General features: G+C 49.6%; 1 protein-coding gene across 1 annotated transcript in view; it reads right to left on the reverse strand.

Moving 5' to 3' along the window:
- Nucleotides 1-20,461, reverse strand: part of LOC139424288 (eukaryotic translation initiation factor 3 subunit B-like) — a 45,608-nt gene that overhangs the window by 22,439 nt on the left and 2,708 nt on the right. The window contains exons 3-9 of the mRNA XM_071175983.1: nucleotides 20,281-20,400; nucleotides 18,437-18,494; nucleotides 18,192-18,320; nucleotides 17,820-17,977; nucleotides 16,792-16,923; nucleotides 13,578-13,644; nucleotides 9,575-9,621 (exon numbers count right to left, since the gene is read on the reverse strand). Of these exons, the coding sequence (XP_071032084.1) occupies nucleotides 9,575-9,621; nucleotides 13,578-13,644; nucleotides 16,792-16,923; nucleotides 17,820-17,977; nucleotides 18,192-18,320; nucleotides 18,437-18,494; nucleotides 20,281-20,400 (711 nt within the window). The remainder of the gene's footprint in view (nucleotides 1-9,574; nucleotides 9,622-13,577; nucleotides 13,645-16,791; nucleotides 16,924-17,819; nucleotides 17,978-18,191; nucleotides 18,321-18,436; nucleotides 18,495-20,280; nucleotides 20,401-20,461) is intronic.

Genomic DNA, 20,461 nt, shown 5'->3' on the forward strand with positions numbered 1-20,461 from the left:
CTAGTCTCTGTCCTACAGGTGGTATTCCTCTAACTAGTCTCTGTCTGACAGGTGGTGTTCCTCTAACTAGTCTCTGTCTGACAGGTGGTATTCCCCTAACTAGTCTCTGTCTGACAGGTGGTATTCCTCTAACTAGTCTCTGTCTGACAGGTGGTGTTCCTCTAACTAGTCTCTGTCCTACAGGTGGTATTCCTCTAACTAGTATGTCTGGTAGGAGGTATTCCCCTAACTAGTCTCTGTCTGACAGGTGGTATTCCTCTAACTAGTCTCTGTCTGACAGGTGGTGTTCCTCTAACTAGTCTCTGTCTGACAGGTGGTATTCCTCTAACTAGTCTCTGACAGGTGGTATTCCTCTAACTAGTCTCTGTCTGACAGGTGGTATTCCTCTAACTAGTCTCTGACAGGTGGTATTCCTCTAACTAGTCTCTGTCTGACAGGTGGTATTCCTCTAACTAGTCTCTGTCTGACAGGTGGTGTTCCTCTAACTAGTCTCTGTCTGACAGGTGGTGTTCCTCTAACTAGTCTCTGTCCTACAGGTGGTATTCCTCTAACTAGTCTCTGACAGGTGGTATTCCTCTAACTAGTCTCTGTCCTACAGGTGGTATTCCTCTAACTAGTCTCTGTCCTACAGGTGGTATTCCTCTAACTAGTCTCTGTCTGACAGGTGGTATTCCTCTAACTAGTCTCTGTCCTACAGGTGGTGTTCCTCTAACTAGTCTCTGTCTGACAGGTGGTATTCCTCTAACTAGTCTCTGTCTGATAGGTGGTGTTCCTCTAACTAGTCTCTGTCTGACAGGTGGTATTCCTCTAACTAGTCTCTGTCTGACAGGTGGTATTCCTCTAACTAGTCTCTGTCTGACAGGTGGTATTCCTCTAACTAGTCTCTGTCTGACAGGTGGTATTCCTCTAACTAGTCTCTGTCTGACAGGTGGTATTCCTCTAACTAGTCTCTGTCTGACAGGTGGTGTTCCTCTAACTAGTCTCTGTCTGACAGGTGGTATTACTCTAACTAGTCTCTGTCTGACAGGTGGTATTCCTCTAACTAGTCTCTGTCTGACAGGTGGTATTCCTCTAACTAGTCTCTGACAGGTGGTATTCCTCTAACTAGTCTCTGTCTGACAGGTGGTATTCCTCTAACTAGTCTCTGTCTGACAGGTGGTATTCCTCTAACTAGTCTCTGTCCTACAGGTGGTATTCCTCTAACTAGTCTCTGTCCTACAGGTGGTATTCCTCTAACTAGTCTCTGTCTGACAGGTGGTATTCCTCTAACTAGTCTCTGTCCTACAGGTGGTGTTCCTCTAACTAGTCTCTGTCTGACAGGTGGTATTCCTCTAACTAGTCTCTGTCTGATAGGTGGTGTTCCTCTAACTAGTCTCTGTCTGACAGGTGGTATTCCTCTAACTAGTCTCTGTCTGACAGGTGGTATTCCTCTAACTAGTCTCTGTCTGACAGGTGGTATTCCTCTAACTAGTCTCTGTCTGACAGGTGGTATTCCTCTAACTAGTCTCTGTCTGACAGGTGGTATTCCTCTAACTAGTCTCTGTCTGACAGGTGGTGTTCCTCTAACTAGTCTCTGTCTGACAGGTGGTATTACTCTAACTAGTCTCTGTCTGACAGGTGGTATTCCTCTAACTAGTCTCTGTCTGACAGGTGGTATTCCTCTAACTAGTCTCTGTCTGACAGGTGGTATTACTCTAACTAGTCTGTCTGACAGGTGGTATTCCTCTAACTAGTCTCTGTCTGACAGGTGGTGTTCCTCTAACTAGTCTCTGTCTGACAGGTGGTATTCCTCTAACTAGTCTCTGTCTGACAGGTGGTATTCCTCTAACTAGTCTCTATCTGACAGGTGGTATTCCTCTAACTAGTCTGTCCTACAGGTGGTGTTCCTCTAACTAGTCTCTGTCTGACAGGTGGTATTCCTCTAACTAGTCTCTGTCTGACAGGTGGTATTCCTCTAACTAGTCTCTGTCTGACAGGTGGTATTCCTCTAACTAGTCTCTGTCTGACAGGTGGTATTCCTCTAACTAGTCTCTGTCCTACAGGTGGTGTTCCTCTAACTAGTCTCTGTCTGACAGGTGGTATTCCTCTAACTAGTCTCTGTCTGACAGGTGGTGTTCCTCTAACTAGTCTCTGTCTGACAGGTGGTGTTCCTCTAACTAGTCTCTGTCTGACAGGTGGTATTCCTCTAACTAGTCTCTGTCCTACAGGTGGTATTCCTCTAACTAGTCTCTGTCTGACAGGTGGTGTTCCTCTAACTAGTCTCTGTCTGACAGGTGGTATTCCCCTAACTAGTCTCTGTCTGACAGGTGGTATTCCTCTAACTAGTCTCTGTCTGACAGGTGGTGTTCCTCTAACTAGTCTCTGTCCTACAGGTGGTATTCCTCTAACTAGTCTCTGTCTGACAGGAGGTATTCCCCTAACTAGTCTCTGTCTGACAGGTGGTATTCCTCTAACTAGTCTCTGTCTGACAGGTGGTGTTCCTCTAACTAGTCTCTGTCTGACAGGTGGTATTCCTCTAACTAGTCTCTGACAGGTGGTATTCCTCTAACTAGTCTCTGTCTGACAGGTGGTATTCCTCTAACTAGTCTCTGACAGGTGGTATTCCTCTAACTAGTCTCTGTCTGACAGGTGGTATTCCTCTAACTAGTCTCTGTCTGACAGGTGGTGTTCCTCTAACTAGTCTCTGTCTGACAGGTGGTGTTCCTCTAACTAGTCTCTGTCCGACAGGTGGTGTTCCTCTAACTAGTCTCTGACAGGTGGTATTCCTCTAACTAGTCTCTGTCCTACAGGTGGTATTCCTCTAACTAGTCTCTGTCCTACAGGTGGTATTCCTCTAACTAGTCTCTGTCTGACAGGTGGTATTCCTCTAACTAGTCTCTGTCCTACAGGTGGTGTTCCTCTAACTAGTCTCTGTCTGACAGGTGGTATTCCTCTAACTAGTCTCTGTCTGATAGGTGGTGTTCCTCTAACTAGTCTCTGTCTGACAGGTGGTATTCCTCTAACTAGTCTCTGTCTGACAGGTGGTATTCCTCTAACTAGTCTCTGTCTGACAGGTGGTATTCCTCTAACTAGTCTCTGTCTGACAGGTGGTATTCCTCTAACTAGTCTCTGTCTGACAGGTGGTATTCCTCTAACTAGTCTCTGTCTGACAGGTGGTGTTCCTCTAACTAGTCTCTGTCTGACAGGTGGTATTACTCTAACTAGTCTCTGTCTGACAGGTGGTATTCCTCTAACTAGTCTCTGTCTGACAGGTGGTATTCCTCTAACTAGTCTCTGACAGGTGGTATTCCTCTAACTAGTCTCTGTCTGACAGGTGGTATTCCTCTAACTAGTCTCTGTCTGACAGGTGGTGTTCCTCTAACTAGTCTCTGTCTGACAGGTGGTGTTCCTCTAACTAGTCTCTGTCCTACAGGTGGTTTTCCTCTAACTAGTCTCTGACAGGTGGTATTCCTCTAACTAGTCTCTGTCCTACAGGTGGTATTCCTCTAACTAGTCTCTGTCCTACAGGTGGTATTCCTCTAACTAGTCTCTGTCTGACAGGTGGTATTCCTCTAACTAGTCTCTGTCCTACAGGTGGTGTTCCTCTAACTAGTCTCTGTCTGACAGGTGGTATTCCTCTAACTAGTCTCTGTCTGATAGGTGGTGTTCCTCTAACTAGTCTCTGTCTGACAGGTGGTATTCCTCTAACTAGTCTCTGTCTGACAGGTGGTATTCCTCTAACTAGTCTCTGTCTGACAGGTGGTATTCCTCTAACTAGTCTCTGTCTGACAGGTGGTATTCCTCTAACTAGTCTCTGTCTGACAGGTGGTATTCCTCTAACTAGTCTCTGTCTGACAGGTGGTGTTCCTCTAACTAGTCTCTGTCTGACAGGTGGTATTCCTCTAACTAGTCTCTGTCTGACAGGTGGTATTCCTCTAACTAGTCTCTGTCTGACAGGTGGTATTACTCTAACTAGTCTGTCTGACAGGTGGTATTCCTCTAACTAGTCTCTGTCTGACAGGTGGTATTCCTCTAACTAGTCTCTGTCCTACAGGTGGTGTTCCTCTAACTAGTCTCTGTCTGACAGGTGGTGTTCCTCTAACTAGTCTCTGTCTGACAGGTGGTATTCCTCTAACTAGTCTCTGTCTGACAGGTGGTATTCCTCTAACTAGTCTCTGTCTGACAGGTGGTGTTCCTCTAACTAGTCTCTGTCTGACAGGTGGTATTCCTCTAACTAGTCTGTCCTACAGGTGGTGTTCCTCTAACTAGTCTCTGTCTGACAGGTGGTATTCCTCTAACTAGTCTCTGTCTGACAGGTGGTATTCCTCTAACTAGTCTCTGTCTGACAGGTGGTATTCCTCTAACTAGTCTCTGTCTGACAGGTGGTATTCCTCTAACTAGTCTCTGTCCTACAGGTGGTGTTCCTCTAACTAGTCTCTGTCTGACAGGTGGTATTCCTCTAACTAGTCTCTGTCTGACAGGTGGTGTTCCTCTAACTAGTCTCTGTCTGACAGGTGGTGTTCCTCTAACTAGTCTCTGTCTGACAGGTGGTATTCCTCTAACTAGTCTCTGTCCTACAGGTGGTATTCCTCTAACTAGTCTCTGTCTGACAGGTGGTGTTCCTCTAACTAGTCTCTGTCCTACAGGTGGTATTCCTCTAACTAGTATGTCTGACAGGAGGTATTCCCCTAACTAGTCTCTGTCTGACAGGTGGTATTCCTCTAACTAGTCTCTGTCTGACAGGTGGTATTCCTCTAACTAGTCTCTGTCTGACAGGTGGTATTCCTCTAACTAGTCTGTCTGACAGGAGGTATTCCCCTAACTAGTCTCTGTCTGACAGGTGGTATTCCTCTAACTAGTCTCTGTCTGACAGGTGGTGTTCCTCTAACTAGTCTCTGTCTGACAGGTGGTATTACTCTAACTAGTCTCTGTCTGACAGGTGGTATTCCTCTAACTAGTCTCTGTCTGACAGGTGGTATTCCTCTAACTAGTCTCTGACAGGTGGTATTCCTCTAACTAGTCTCTGTCTGACAGGTGGTATTCCTCTAACTAGTCTCTGTCTGACAGGTGGTGTTCCTCTAACTAGTCTCTGTCTGACAGGTGGTGTTCCTCTAACTAGTCTCTGTCCTACAGGTGGTTTTCCTCTAACTAGTCTCTGACAGGTGGTATTCCTCTAACTAGTCTCTGTCCTACAGGTGGTATTCCTCTAACTAGTCTCTGTCCTACAGGTGGTATTCCTCTAACTAGTCTCTGTCTGACAGGTGGTATTCCTCTAACTAGTCTCTGTCCTACAGGTGGTGTTCCTCTAACTAGTCTCTGTCTGACAGGTGGTATTCCTCTAACTAGTCTCTGTCTGATAGGTGGTGTTCCTCTAACTAGTCTCTGTCTGACAGGTGGTATTCCTCTAACTAGTCTCTGTCTGACAGGTGGTATTCCTCTAACTAGTCTCTGTCTGACAGGTGGTATTCCTCTAACTAGTCTCTGTCTGACAGGTGGTATTCCTCTAACTAGTCTCTGTCTGACAGGTGGTATTCCTCTAACTAGTCTCTGTCTGACAGGTGGTATTCCTCTAACTAGTCTCTGTCTGACAGGTGGTGTTCCTCTAACTAGTCTCTGTCTGACAGGTGGTATTCCTCTAACTAGTCTCTGTCTGACAGGTGGTATTCCTCTAACTAGTCTCTGTCTGACAGGTGGTATTACTCTAACTAGTCTGTCTGACAGGTGGTATTCCTCTAACTAGTCTCTGTCTGACAGGTGGTATTCCTCTAACTAGTCTCTGTCCTACAGGTGGTGTTCCTCTAACTAGTCTCTGTCTGACAGGTGGTGTTCCTCTAACTAGTCTCTGTCTGACAGGTGGTATTCCTCTAACTAGTCTCTGTCTGACAGGTGGTATTCCTCTAACTAGTCTCTGTCTGACAGGTGGTGTTCCTCTAACTAGTCTCTGTCTGACAGGTGGTATTCCTCTAACTAGTCTGTCCTACAGGTGGTGTTCCTCTAACTAGTCTCTGTCTGACAGGTGGTATTCCTCTAACTAGTCTCTGTCTGACAGGTGGTATTCCTCTAACTAGTCTCTGTCTGACAGGTGGTATTCCTCTAACTAGTCTCTGTCTGACAGGTGGTATTCCTCTAACTAGTCTCTGTCCTACAGGTGGTGTTCCTCTAACTAGTCTCTGTCTGACAGGTGGTATTCCTCTAACTAGTCTCTGTCTGACAGGTGGTGTTCCTCTAACTAGTCTCTGTCTGACAGGTGGTGTTCCTCTAACTAGTCTCTGTCTGACAGGTGGTATTCCTCTAACTAGTCTCTGTCCTACAGGTGGTATTCCTCTAACTAGTCTCTGTCTGACAGGTGGTGTTCCTCTAACTAGTCTCTGTCCTACAGGTGGTATTCCTCTAACTAGTATGTCTGACAGGAGGTATTCCCCTAACTAGTCTCTGTCTGACAGGTGGTATTCCTCTAACTAGTCTCTGTCTGACAGGTGGTATTCCTCTAACTAGTCTCTGTCTGACAGGTGGTATTCCTCTAACTAGTCTGTCTGACAGGAGGTATTCCCCTAACTAGTCTCTGTCTGACAGGTGGTATTCCTCTAACTAGTCTCTGTCTGACAGGTGGTATTCCTCTAACTAGTCTCTGTCTGACAGGTGGTGTTCCTCTAACTAGTCTCTGTCTGACAGGTGGTGTTCCTCTAACTAGTCTCTGTCTGACAGGTGGTATTCCTCTAACTAGTCTCTGTCTGACAGGTGGTGTTCCTCTAACTAGTCTCTGTCTGACAGGTGGTGTTCCTCTAACTAGTCTCTGTCTGACAGGTGGTATTCCTCTAACTAGTCTGTCTGACAGGTGGTATTCCTCTAACTAGTCTCTGTCTGACAGGAGGTATTCCCCTAACTAGTCTCTGTCTGACAGGAGGTATTCCCCTAACTAGTCTCTGTCTGACAGGTGGTATTCCTCTAACTCACATATGTCAGAGTCAAGGCCCGCGGGCCACATCCGGCCCGCAAGAAGGTTTTTTACGGCCCCTGGGATGATCTTGATTTATTATTAGAACCGGCCCGCAGCAAGCCGGCAGCCCGCAGATCTTTTACACGCACCAATACTACATTTCCCACAATGCAAAGGTGATGCACCGAGCAGTAGGCTGCTTCATTTCAATATTTATTGGCACAGCAGTCGTCAGCATCACAGTAAAATTAACTTTCAGATACCCATCAAAAATGGCAAAACGGAAGGTGGATACTGAGAACCGGGGGTTTCAAACAAGGTGGGAGTCGGAGTATATGTTCACGAAGGTAGCTGGAAAACCTGTGTGTCTTCTGTGTGGAGAAAGTGTGGCGGTACTGAAAGAGTATAATCTGAGACGACATTATGAAACGAAACACGCGGACACACACGCGGACGCAACTGTCAAGGCCAGTTTTATTTTGGCAGAAGAGATCGCTAAATCAGCCCGGCCATTTACGGAGGGGGATTTCATCAAAAACTGCATGATTAAAGTTTGTGACGAAGTTTGCCCAGAAAAAAGGCAACTCTTTTTAAATGTGAGTCTGAGCAGAAACACCATTGCCGAGAGAGTAGACCAGTTGTCCATCAATCTAAAAGAGCAGCTTGTGAAAAAGGGAAAAGATTTTATTGCATATTCCTTGGCTGTGGATGAGAGCACCGACATTTCTGACATTGCCCAGTTGTCAATTTTCATCCGCGGAGTGGACTCCAACCTAAGCGTGACAGAGGAGTTTTTGGCTTTACGTCCTATGCATGGCACAACTACGGGGCATGATTTGTATGAAGAGGTGTCAAGATGTGTAAATGAGATGGAGCTGCCTTGGGAAAAACTCGTGGGTTTGACAACCGACGGAGCACCTGCGATGTGTGGACACAGGAGCGGACTGGTGGCGAAGATACGGGAAAAGATGCAAGAGGAAAACGCGACAGGTGAGCTGACAGCTTATCATTGTATCATACACCAGGAAGCGTTGTGCGGTAAAGCCTTGAAAATGGAGCATGTAATGAGCATCATCACGCGCACAGTTAACTTTATCAGAGCCAAAGGTTTGAATCACCGCCAGTTCAAGGCATTTCTGACGGAGTTAGAAACGGAGCATGGTGATTTGCCTTATCACACAGAGGTGCGATGGCTAAGCCAGGGAAAGGTGCTTCAAAGATGTTTCGAGCTTCGTGAGGAGATTTGTCTGTTCTTGGACAGCAAAGGGAAAGACACAACACAACTCCGAGACGAAATGTTTCTGTGTGAAATGGCTTTTCTGTGTGACATTACGAGTCATCTGAATGCAATAAACTTGCAGCTGCAGGGTCGGGATCGTGTCATCTCTGATATGTACAGTACAGTGAAGGCATTTAAAACCAAACTGACTCTGTGGGAGACGCAGATGCGGAAAGAAAATTTGAGCCACTTTCCCAGCTGCCAGACCATGAAAGAGAAGCTCTCTACCAGTGCGTTCCCGAGCACACAGTTGGCTGATAAAATAGGTATGCTTGCCGCTGACTTTCGACGCCGATTTGCTGACTTTGAAGCACAAAAAAGCAGGTTGGAACTGCTCGGTAACCCATTTGCTGTTGACGTGGAAAGCTCACCACCAAACCTCCAAATGGAGTTGATTGACCTCCAATGCAATGATGCACTGAGGGCAAAATATGCGGCAGTGGGTGCTGCGGAGTTCGCCCGTTTCCTCCCCGGCACAATGCCCCAGCTGCGCATCCAGGCTGCTCAAACGTTGTCTATGTTTGGCAGCACATACCTGTGTGAACAACTGTTTTCTTTGATGAACCTGAACAAAACATCACACAGAAGTCGACTTACTGCTGAACACCTCCACTCAATTCTGAGGATTTCTTCAGCTCAGAGCCTTACCCCGAACATTGATGAACTTGTGGAAAAGATGGGACACCACCAAGTATCACCCTCAACCTCAAACAAGTGAACATTACTGTGCAATCACATATTTAGAGTTTTTACTCAGTTCAAGTTTAAAAGTTAAAATTTAATATTTGTTTTCACTGCATGTTACTTCTCCTTAAACAAAGTGTTGTTTTTGATTAATAGATTTTTGCACTTTATTTTTTTGTATTTCAATCCAATTATATTTTAAAAATATTTCAGTTGAGTGGATGATAGAAAATTGCTATTATTGTTTTTTCTTTGAAGTAAATTTAGCCCACTTTTGCTAAAATAGAAAATATAGTCTACTGATGGTGCCTTGAATACCGGTTTCTTTCATTTAATGTTCATGTTATGGGGATATTTATATAAAGGAAATTTGTCTTTTGTGTCTGTTGAAAATTAAAGATTACTGACAGAGCCATAAGAAAATATTGCTTTATTTATCTGATCATATTGTAATATATTTGTTAGGTTTTCAGTAGGTTCAATTAGGTTCACTAGACTATATGCGTCATTTAAAAATTTTTCAATGAACATTCGAACAGTCCGGCCCTCGTCTTGTAGCTGATTTTTTTATTTGGCCCTCCGTCCATTTGACTTTGACACCCCTGCTCTAACTAGTCTCTGTCTGACAGGTGGTATTCCTCTAACTAGTCTCTGTATGCTGATTAAGGGTCAACATGCCCAGGATAAAGACTTACTTGATGCCACTGATCTTCAGACTCTTCTTATCCAACAGGCCCATGGACTACGACAGAAGAAAACAGGATGTTGTTAAGTACGGACTCAACAGTCTGTTATACAGACACTCAGAGTAATACTGGTCAATCTAACTTACTGGGGTCATAATGCTCAGTGTGGGGACTTACTGGGGTCTCGTAGATGCTCAGTGTGGGGACTTACTGGGGTCTCGTAGATGCTCAGAGTGGGGACTTACTGGGGTCTCGTAGATGCTCAGAGTGGGGACTTACTGGGGTCATAATGCTCAGTGTGGGGACTTACTGGGGTCTCGTAGACGCTCAGTGTGGGGACTTACTGGGGTCTCGTAGACGCTCAGTGTGGGGACTTACTGGGGTCTCGTAGACGCTCAGTGTGGGGACTTACTGGGGTCTCGTAGACGCTCAGTGTGGGGACTTACTGGGGTCTCGTAGACGCTCAGTGTGGGGACTTACTGGGGTCTCGTAGACGCTCAGTGTGGGGACTTACTGGGGTCTCGTAGACGCTCAGAGTGGGGACTTACTGGGGTCTCGTAGACGCTCAGTGTGGGGACTTACTGGGGTCTCGTAGACGCTCAGTGTGGGGACTTACTGGGGTCTCGTAGACGCTCAGAGTGGGGACTTACTGGGGTCTCGTAGACGCTCAGTGTGGGGACTTACTGGGGTCTCATAGACGCTCAGTGTGGGGACTTACTGGGGTCTCATAGACGCTCAGTGTGGGGACTTACTGGGGTCGTAGATGCTCAGTGTGTCCTGGGTCATAGATGCTCAGTGTGGGGACTTACTGGGGTCTCATAGACGCTCAGTGTGGGGACTTACTGGGGTCTCGTAGACGCTCAGTGTGGGGACTTACTGGGGTCTCGTAGACGCTCAGTGTGGGGACTTACTGGGGTCTCTTAGACGCTCAGTGTGGGGACTTTCTGGGGTCTCGTAGACGCTCAGTGTGGGGACTTACTGGGGTCTCGTAGACGCTCAGTGTGGGGACTTACTGGGGTCTCGTAGACGCTCAGTGTTGGGACTTACTGGGGTCTCGTAGACGCTCAGTGTGGGGACTTACTGGGGTCTCGTAGACGCTCAGTGTGGGGACTTACTGGGGTCTCGTAGACGCTCAGTGTGGGGACTTACTGGGGTCTCGTAGACGCTCAGTTTGGGGACTTACTGGGGTCTCGTAGACGCTCAGTGTGGGGACTTACTGGGGTCTCGTAGACGCTCAGTGTGGGGACTTACTGGGGTCTCGTAGACGCTCAGTGTGGGGACTTACTGGGGTCTCGTAGACGCTCAGAGTGGGGACTTACTGGGGTCTCGTAGACGCTCAGAGTGGGGACTTACTGGGGTCTCGTAGACGCTCAGAGTGGGGACTTACTGGGGTCTCGTAGACGCTCAGAGTGGGGACTTACTGGGGTCTCGTAGACGCTCAGAGTGGGGACTTACTGGGGTCTCGTAGACGCTCAGAGTGGGGACTTACTGGGGTCTCGTAGACGCTCAGTGTGGGGACTTACTGGGGTCTCGTAGACGCTCAGTGTGGGGACTTACTGGGGTCTCGTAGACGCTCAGTGTGGGGACTTACTGGGGTCTCGTAGACGCTCAGTGTGGGGACTTACTGGGGTCGTAGATGCTCAGTGTGTCCTGGGTCATAGATGCTCAGTGTGGGGACTTACTGGGGTCTCGTAGACGCTCAGAGTGGGGACTTACTGGGGTCTCGTAGACGCTCAGAGTGGGGACTTACTGGGGTCTCGTAGACGCTCTGTGTGGGGACTTACTGGGGTCTCGTAGACGCTCAGTGTGGGGACTTACTGGGGTCTCGTAGACGCTCAGTGTGGGGACTTACTGGGGTCGTAGATGCTCAGTGTGTCCTGGGTCATAGATGCTCAGTGTGGGGACTTACTGGGGTCTCGTAGATGCTCAGTGTGGGGACTTACTGGGGTTATAGATGCTCAGTGTGGGGACTTACTGGGGTCTCGTAGACGCTCAGTGTGGGGACTTACTGGGGTCTCGTAGACGCTCAGTGTGGGGACTTACTGGGGTCTCGTAGACGCTCAGTGTGGGGACTTACTGGGGTCTCGTAGACGCTCAGAGTGGGGACTTACTGGGGTCTCGTAGACGCTCAGTGTGGGGACTTACTGGGGTCTCGTAGACGCTCAGTGTGGGGACTTACTGGGGTCTCGTAGACGCTCAGAGTGGGGACTTACTGGGGTCTCGTAGACGCTCAGTGTGGGGACTTACTGGGGTCTTGTAGACGCTCAGTGTGGGGACTTACTGGGGTCATAGATGCTCAGTGTGTCCTGGGTCATAGATGCTCAGTGTGGGGACTTACTGGGGTCTCGTAGACGCTCAGTGTGGGGACTTACTGGGGTCTCGTAGACGCTCAGTGTGGGGACTTACTGGGGTCTCGTAGACGCTCAGTGTGGGGACTTACTGGGGTCTCGTAGACGCTCAGTGTGGGGACTTACTGGGGTCTCGTAGACGCTCAGTGTGGGGACTTACTGGGGTCTCGTAGACGCTCAGTGTGGGGACTTACTGGGGTCTCGTAGACGCTCAGTGTGGGGACTTACTGGGGTCTCGTAGACGCTCAGTGTGGGGACTTACTGGGGTCTCGTAGACGCTCAGTGTGGGGACTTACTGGGGTCTCGTAGACGCTCAGTGTGGGGACTTACTGGGGTCTCGTAGACGCTCAGTGTGGGGACTTACTGGGGTCTCGTAGACGCTCAGTGTGGGGACTTACTGGGGTCTCGTAGACGCTCAGAGTGGGGACTTACTGGGGTCTCGTAGACGCTCAGAGTGGGGACTTACTGGGGTCTCGTAGACGCTCAGAGTGGGGACTTACTGGGGTCTCGTAGACGCTCAGAGTGGGGACTTACTGGGGTCTCGTAGACGCTCAGAGTGGGGACTTACTGGGGTCTCGTAGACGCTCAGAGTGGGGACTTACTGGGGTCTCGTAGACGCTCAGTGTGGGGACTTACTGGGGTCTCGTAGACGCTCAGTGTGGGGACTTACTGGGGTCTCGTAGACGCTCAGTGTGGGGACTTACTGGGGTCTCGTAGACGCTCAGTGTGGGGACTTACTGGGGTCGTAGATGCTCAGTGTGTCCTGGGTCATAGATGCTCAGTGTGGGGACTTACTGGGGTCTCGTAGACGCTCAGAGTGGGGACTTACTGGGGTCTCGTAGACGCTCAGAGTGGGGACTTACTGGGGTCTCGTAGACGCTCAGAGTGGGGACTTACTGGGGTCTCGTAGACGCTCAGAGTGGGGACTTACTGGGGTCTCGTAGACGCTCAGTGTGGGGACTTACTGGGGTCTCGTAGACGCTCAGTGTGGGGACTTACTGGGGTCGTAGATGCTCAGTGTGTCCTGGGTCATAGATGCTCAGTGTGGGGACTTACTGGGGTCTCGTAGATGCTCAGTGTGGGGACTTACTGGGGTTATAGATGCTCAGTGTGGGGACTTACTGGGGTCTCGTAGACGCTCAGTGTGGGGACTTACTGGGGTCATAGATGCTCAGTGTGGGGACTTACTGGGGTCTCGTAGACGCTCAGTGTGGGGACTTACTGGGGTCTCGTAGACGCTCAGTGTGGGGACTTACTGGGGTCTCGTAGACGCTCAGTGGGGGGACTTACTGGGGTCTCGTAGACGCTCAGTGTGGGGACTTACTGGGGTCTCGTAGATGCTCAGTGTGGGGACTTACTGGGGTCTCGTAGATGCTCAGTGTGGGGACTTACTGGGGTCTCGTAGATGCTCAGTGTGGGGACTTACTGGGGTCTCGTAGATGCTCAGTGTGGGGACTTACTGGGGTCTCGTAGATGCTCAGTGTGGGGACTTACTGGGGTCTCGTAGACGCTCAGTGTGGGGACTTACTGGGGTCTCGTAGACGCTCAGTGTGGGGACTTACTGGGGTCTCGTAGACGCTCAGTGTGGGGACTTACTGGGGTCTCGTAGATGCTCAGTGTGGGGACTTACTGGGGTCTCGTAGATGCTCAGTGTGGGGACTTACTGGGGTCTCGTAGATGCTCAGTGTGTCCTGGGTCATCCTGGCAAAGAACTTCCCATCGTGACTCCACCTGGAGAAACAGACACACGTTAGAACGCTGCAGTTACGGGAGAGAACCAAGACAGACCGCTGCAGTTAGGGGAGAGAACCAAGACAGTTAGGGGAGAGAACCAAGACAGACCGCTGCAGTTAGGGAGAGAACCAAGACAGACCGCTGCAGTTAGGGGGGGGGGAACCAAGACAGACCGCTGCAGTTAGGGGAGAGAACCAAGACAGTTAGGGGAGAGAACCAAGACAGACCGCTGCAGTTAGGGGAGAGAACCAAGACAGACCGCTGCAGTTAGGGGAGAGAACCAAGACAGTTAGGGGAGAGAACCAAGACAGACCGCTGCAGGTAGGGAGAGAACCAAGACAGTTAGGGGAGAGAACCAAGACAGACCGCTGTAGTTAGGGGAGAGAACCAAGACAGACCGCTGCAGCTAGAGAGAGAACCAAGACAGACCGCTGCAGTTAGAGAGAGAACCAAGACAGACCGCTGTAGTTAGGGGAGAGAACCAAGACAGACAGGGGAGAGACCCAAGACAGACCGCTGCAGTTAGGGGAGAGAACCAAACAGACCGCTGCAGGTAGGGGAGAGAACCAAGACAGACCGCTGCAGTTAGGGGGGGGAACCAAGACAGACCGCTGCAGTTAGGGGAGAGAACCAAGACAGTTAGGGGAGAGAACCAAGACAGACCGCTGCAGTTAGGGGAGAGAACCAAGACAGTTAGGGGAGAGAACCAAGACAGACTGCTGCAGGTAGGGAGAGAACCAAGACAGTTAGGGGAGAGAACCAAGACAGACCGCTGCAGTTAGGGGAGAGAACCAAGACATTTAGGGGAGAGAACCAAGACAGACCGCTGTAGTTAGGGGAGAGAACCAAGACAGACTGCTGTAGTTAGGGGAGAGAACCAAGACAGACCGATGTAGTTAGGGGAGAGAACCAAGACAGACCGCTGCAGCTAGAGAGAGAACCAAGACAGACCGCTGCAGTTAGAGAGAGAACCAAGACAGTTAGGGGAGAGAACCAAGACAGACCGCTGTAGTTAGGGGAGAGAACCAAGACAGACAGGGGAGAGACCCAAGACAGACCGCTGCAGTTAGGGGAGAGAACCAAGACAGACCGCTGCAGGTAGGGGAGAGAACCAAGACAGACCGCTGCAGCTAGGGGAGAGAACCAAGACAGACCGCTGCAGCTAGGGAGAGAACCAAGACAGACCGCTGCAGTTAGAGAGAGAACCAAGACAGTTAGGGGAGAGAACCAAGACAGACCGCTGTAGTTAGGGGAGAGAACCAAGACAGACAGGGGAGAGAACCAAGACAGACCTCTGCAGTTAGGGGAGAGAACCAAGACAGACCGCTGCAGGTAGGGGAGAGAACCAAGACAGACCGCTGCAGCTAGGGGAGAGAACCAAGACAGACCGCCGCAGCTAGGGGAGAGAACCAAGACAGTTAGGGAGAGAACCAAGACAGACCGCCGCAGTTAGGGAAAGAACCAAGACAGTTAGGGGAGAGAACCAAGACAGTTAGGGGAGAGAACCAAGACAGTTAGGGGAGAGAACCAAGACAGATCGCTGCAGTTAGAGAGAGAACCAAGACAGTTAGGGGAGAGAACCAAGACAGACCACTGCAGTTAGAGAGAGAACCAAGACAGTTAGGGGAGAGAACCAAGACAGACCGCTGCAGCTAGGGAGAGAACCAAGACAGACCGCTGCAGTTAGGGGAAAGAACCAAGACAGACCGCTGCAGTTAGGGGAGAGAACCAAGACAGACCGCTGCAGTTAGGGGAGAGAACCAAGACAGACCGCCGCAGTTAGGGAAAGAACCAAGACAGTTAGGGGAGAGAACCAAGACAGTTAGGGGAGAGAACCAAGACAGTTAGGGGAGAGAACCAAGACAGATAGCTGCAGTTAGGGGAGAGAACCAAGACAGATCGCTGCAGTTAGAGAGAGAACCAAGACAGTTAGGGGAGAGAACCAAGACAGACCGCTGCAGCTAGGGAGAGAACCAAGACAGACCGCTGCAGTTAGGGGAGAGAACCAAGACAGACCGCTGCAGTTAGGGGAGAGAACCAAGACAGACCGCTGCAGTTAGGGGAGAGAACCAAGACAGACCGCTGCAGTTAGGGGAGAGAACCAAGACAGACCGCTGCAGTTAGGGGAGAGAACCAAGACAGACCGCTGCAGTTAGGGGAGAGAACCAAGACAGACCGCTGCAGTTAGGGGAGAGAACCAAGACAGACCGCTGCAGTTAGGGGAGAGAACCAAGACAGACCGCTGCAGTTAGGGGAGAGAACCAAGACAGACCGCTGCAGTTAGGGGAGAGAACCAAGACAGTTAGGGGAGAGAACCAAGACAGACCGCTGCAGTTAGGGGAGAGAACCAAGACAGACCGCTGCAGTTAGGGGAGAGAACCAAGACAGAAAGCAAGAGAAACAAGTTCTGCTACAGTTCTTGGCTACTAGAACAGAGAGGTGGGTAGTCAGGCCTTACTAGAAGATGTAGAGACATGAAAACAGAGGGGTGGGTAGTCAGGCCTTACTAGAAGATGTAGAGACATGAAAACAGAGGGGTGGGTAGTCAGGCCTTACTAGAAGATGTAGAGACATGAAAACAGAGGGGTGGGTAGTCAGGCCTTACTAGAAGATGTAGAGACATGAAAACAGAGGGGTGGGTAGTCAGGCCTTACTAGAAGATGTAGAGACATGAAAACAGAGGGGTGGGTAGTCAGGCCTTACTAGAAGATGTAGAGACATGAAAACAGAGGGGTGGGTAGTCAGGCCTTACTAGAAGATGTAGAGACATGAAAACAGAGGGGTGGGTAGTCAGGCCTTACTAGAAGATGTAGAGACATGAAAACAGAGGGGTGGGTAGTCAGGCCTTACTAGAAGATGTAGAGACATGAAAACAGAGAGGTGGGTAGTCAGGCCTTACTAGAAGATGTAGAGACATGAAAACAGAGGGGTGGGTAGTCAGGCCTTACTAGAAGATGTAGAGACATGAAAACAGAGAGGTGGGTAGTCAGGCCCTACTAGAAGATGTAGAGACATGAAAACAGAGAGGTGTGTAGTCAGGCCTTACTAGAAGATGTAGAGACATGAAAACAGAGAGGTGTGTAGTCAGGCCTTACTAGAAGATGTAGAGACATGAAAACAGAGAGGTGTATAGTCAGGCCTTACTTGAAGATGGGCCAGTGGGCGGAGCTCTCACAGTGGAAGCCTCTCTTCTTCTGGCCAGTCAGAATGTCCCAGATGATGATGGCCTGGGGGTCCTCCTTAGTGTCCATCAGGGGACTGAACGTCACCACGTACCTACCAACCATTATATAACAACTTTATATGTAGCTTCATAAGGATTCATACAGATGACATAGACAGGTTATAACCACACTAGGCTCACCATGTACAGGGTAACTGCCAAAATGAAAGGAAACACTTTAGTCAACAAGGGATACAAAGTATATGGAAAGCAGGTGCTTCCACACAGGTGTGGTTCCTGAGGTAATTAAGCAATTAACATCCCATCATGCTTAGGGTCATGTATAAAAATGCCCAGTTGACCATTATCTTGGCTAGAAGAAGAGATCTCAGAGACATTGAAAGAGGGCTCTGAAAGGAGCACAGGGGTTTTAAAGGGTGTGTGAGTCTCAGTAACTGGATCCCAAATTAACACTTCTGGGAGATTCTGGATCGGCGCCCGAGACAGCGTTTTGTCACCACCGTCAATGAAACACCAAATGAAGGATTTTATCGTGGAAGAACGGTTTCCCATCATCACGGATCCCTCTGGGACTTTCATTAGGCACACCCGGTCCCTATTCCCAGTGATTAGTCACACCTGGTCCCTCTTCCCAGTGATTAGACACACCTGGTCCCTATTCCCAGTGATTAGTCACACCCGGCCCCTATTCCCAGTGATTAGTCACACCCGGCCCGGCCCCTATTCCCAGTGAGCTCGGGGATTCGATCCAGCAACCTTTCGGTTACTAATCCAACGCTCTAACCACTAGGCTACCTGCCCCCCCCCCCCCCCCCCCTCCCCTCTAACCACTAGGCTACCTGCCCCCCCCCCCCCCCCCCCCTCCCCTCTAACCACTAGGCTACCTGCCCCCCCCCCCCCTAACTACTAGGCTACCTGCCGCCCCGCCCCATAAGGCTTCATAGATGTGATATAGACAGGCATTGATTATTCATTAGCGATTGGTTACCTCTCGCAGGGGGAGAAGTCGATCAGAGACACTCCCTGGTGGCTGAAACGTTGGATCTGCTTGAACTTCTCTCCGCCCCACAATGCAATGCCTCGCTGGTGGAACGTGGCCAGGTAGGTTCCCTTGGGAGACCAGCGCACATAGGTCTCTGTCCAGCGCTACAGGGACACAACACGGTCACAACCTCAGAATTAATCAATATACACCACGGCAAAGATTCTGATTTACGCAATCAAGCCTTCTACTTTTTAAGCATCAAAGCCGTAAAAAGTATTTCTGTAGATGGAGAATGCTCAGTGCAAAAAAAAAAAAAAGGATTGGTTGAACCATCATCTCACTGCGCTGTCGTGATTGGTCGAATGGTTGACTCACCGCCCTCTCCTCTGAGACGATTGGATCCTTGGCGTCGTTGTTGAAGATGGCGGTCCTCTCTCCTGATTCGTAGATGACGCTGTACTGGTCACGACAGTCGGGGTCCTCCATCCAGTGACGCATGTTACCCTGGCAACACAAACAGGAAGTGACCGTTAGTAATGACTTGCCCCCCCCCCCCCCCACACAACGCCGGGTGGGTATTCTCTGAACGTGTGGTTGAAGTGACAGTGTGTAACACTCACAAAGTCCTTGAAGGGCTGCTTCTCAGGAGTCTCCCACTCGTCACTGATGCTCATGTACCTGGAACACAAAGTCACCATCTACAGCAGACAGGTCTATATCCTGTATATCTATGGCAAACATTTCTGTCGTGTTGATGTTGTGCCTAGATGCCCTGAACACCCCAATATAACAGCTGGGATGATGCCCTGAACACCCCATATAACAGCTGGAATGATGCCCCCGAATACCCCATATAACAGCTGGAATGATGCCCCCTAGACACCCCATATAACAGCTGGAATGATGCCCCCTAGACACCCCATATAACAGCTGGAATGATGCCCCCTAGACACCCCATATAACAGCTGGAATGATGCCCCCTAGACACCCCATATAACAGCTGGAATGATGCCCCCTAGACACCCCATATAACAGCTGGAATGATGCCCTAGACACCCCATATAACAGCTGGAGTGATGCCCTAGACACCGCATATAACAGCTGGAGTGATGCCCCCGGACACCCCATATAACAGCTGGAATGATGCCCCCGGACACCCCATATAACAGCTGGAATGATGCCCTGAACACCCCATATTACAGCTGGAATGGTGCCCCCGAACACCCCATATAACAGCTGGAATGATGCCCCTAATAACACCCCATATAACAGCTGGAATGATGCCCCTAATAACACCCCATATAACAGCTGGAATGATGCCCCTAATAACACCCCATATAACAGCTGGAATGATGCCCTGAACACCCCATATAACAGCTGGAATGATGCCCTGAACACCCCATATAACAGCTGGAATGATGCCCTGAACACCCCATATAACTGCTGGAATGGTGCCCTGAACACCCCATATAACAGCTGGAATGATGCCCTGAACACCCCATATAACAGCTGGAATGATGCCCTGAACACCCCATATAACAGCTGGAATGGTGCCCTGAACACCCCATATAACAGCTGGAATGATGCTCCCGGACACCCCATATAACAGCTGGAATGATGCCCCTAATAACACCCCATATAACAGCTGGAATGATGCCCTGAACACCCCATATAACAGCTGGAATGATGCCCTAGACACCCCATATAACAGCTGGAGTGATGCCCTAGACACCGCATATAACAGCTGGAGTGATGCCCCCGGACACCCCATATAACAGCTGGAATGATGCCCTGAACACCCCATATAACAGCTGGAATGATGCCCTGAACACCCCATATAACAGCTGGAATGATGCCCTGAACACCCCATATAACAGCTGGAATGGTGCCCTGAACACCCCATATAACAGCTGGAATGATGCTCCCGGACACCCCATATAACAGCTGGAATGATGCCCCTAATAACACCCCATATAACAGCTGGAATGATGCCCTGAACACCCCATATAACAGCTGGAATGATGCCCTGAACACACCATATAACAGCTGGAATGATGCCCTAGACACCGCATATAACAGCTGGAGTGATGCCCCCGGACACCCCATATAACAGCTGGAATGATGCCCCCTAGACACCCCATATAACAGCTGGAATGATGCCCTGAACACCCCATATTACAGCTGGAATGATGCCCTGAACACCCCATATAACAGCTGGAATGGTGCCCTGAACACCCCATATAACAGCTGGAATGATGCTCCCGGACACCCCATATAACAGCTGGAATGATGCCCCTAATAACACCCCATATAACAGCTGGAATGATGCCCTGAACACCCCATATAACAGCTGGAATGATGCCCTAGACACCCCATATAACAGCTGGAGTGATGCCCTAGACACGCCATATAACAGCTGTGATGCCCTAGACACCACGTGTGTGTGTGTGTGGTGTTTTCGTACTTGTCGAAGTCGGTGAACACATTGACTCTGAAGGTGTGCTGCTTGTCCAGCTTGTAGCCGTCAGCGTTCTTCACTGCCTCCAGAGCCTGAGTGGGAGCCCCATACTCCAGGAAGATGTACCTATAGAGGAGATAACATTAACTACAGGTTAACTAACTATAGGTCTGAGTGGGATACTCCA

Source organism: Oncorhynchus clarkii, chromosome 13 (assembly GCF_045791955.1).
Source record: "Oncorhynchus clarkii lewisi isolate Uvic-CL-2024 chromosome 13, UVic_Ocla_1.0, whole genome shotgun sequence".
In the NCBI taxonomy this organism is placed as follows: domain Eukaryota; kingdom Metazoa; phylum Chordata; class Actinopteri; order Salmoniformes; family Salmonidae; genus Oncorhynchus; species Oncorhynchus clarkii.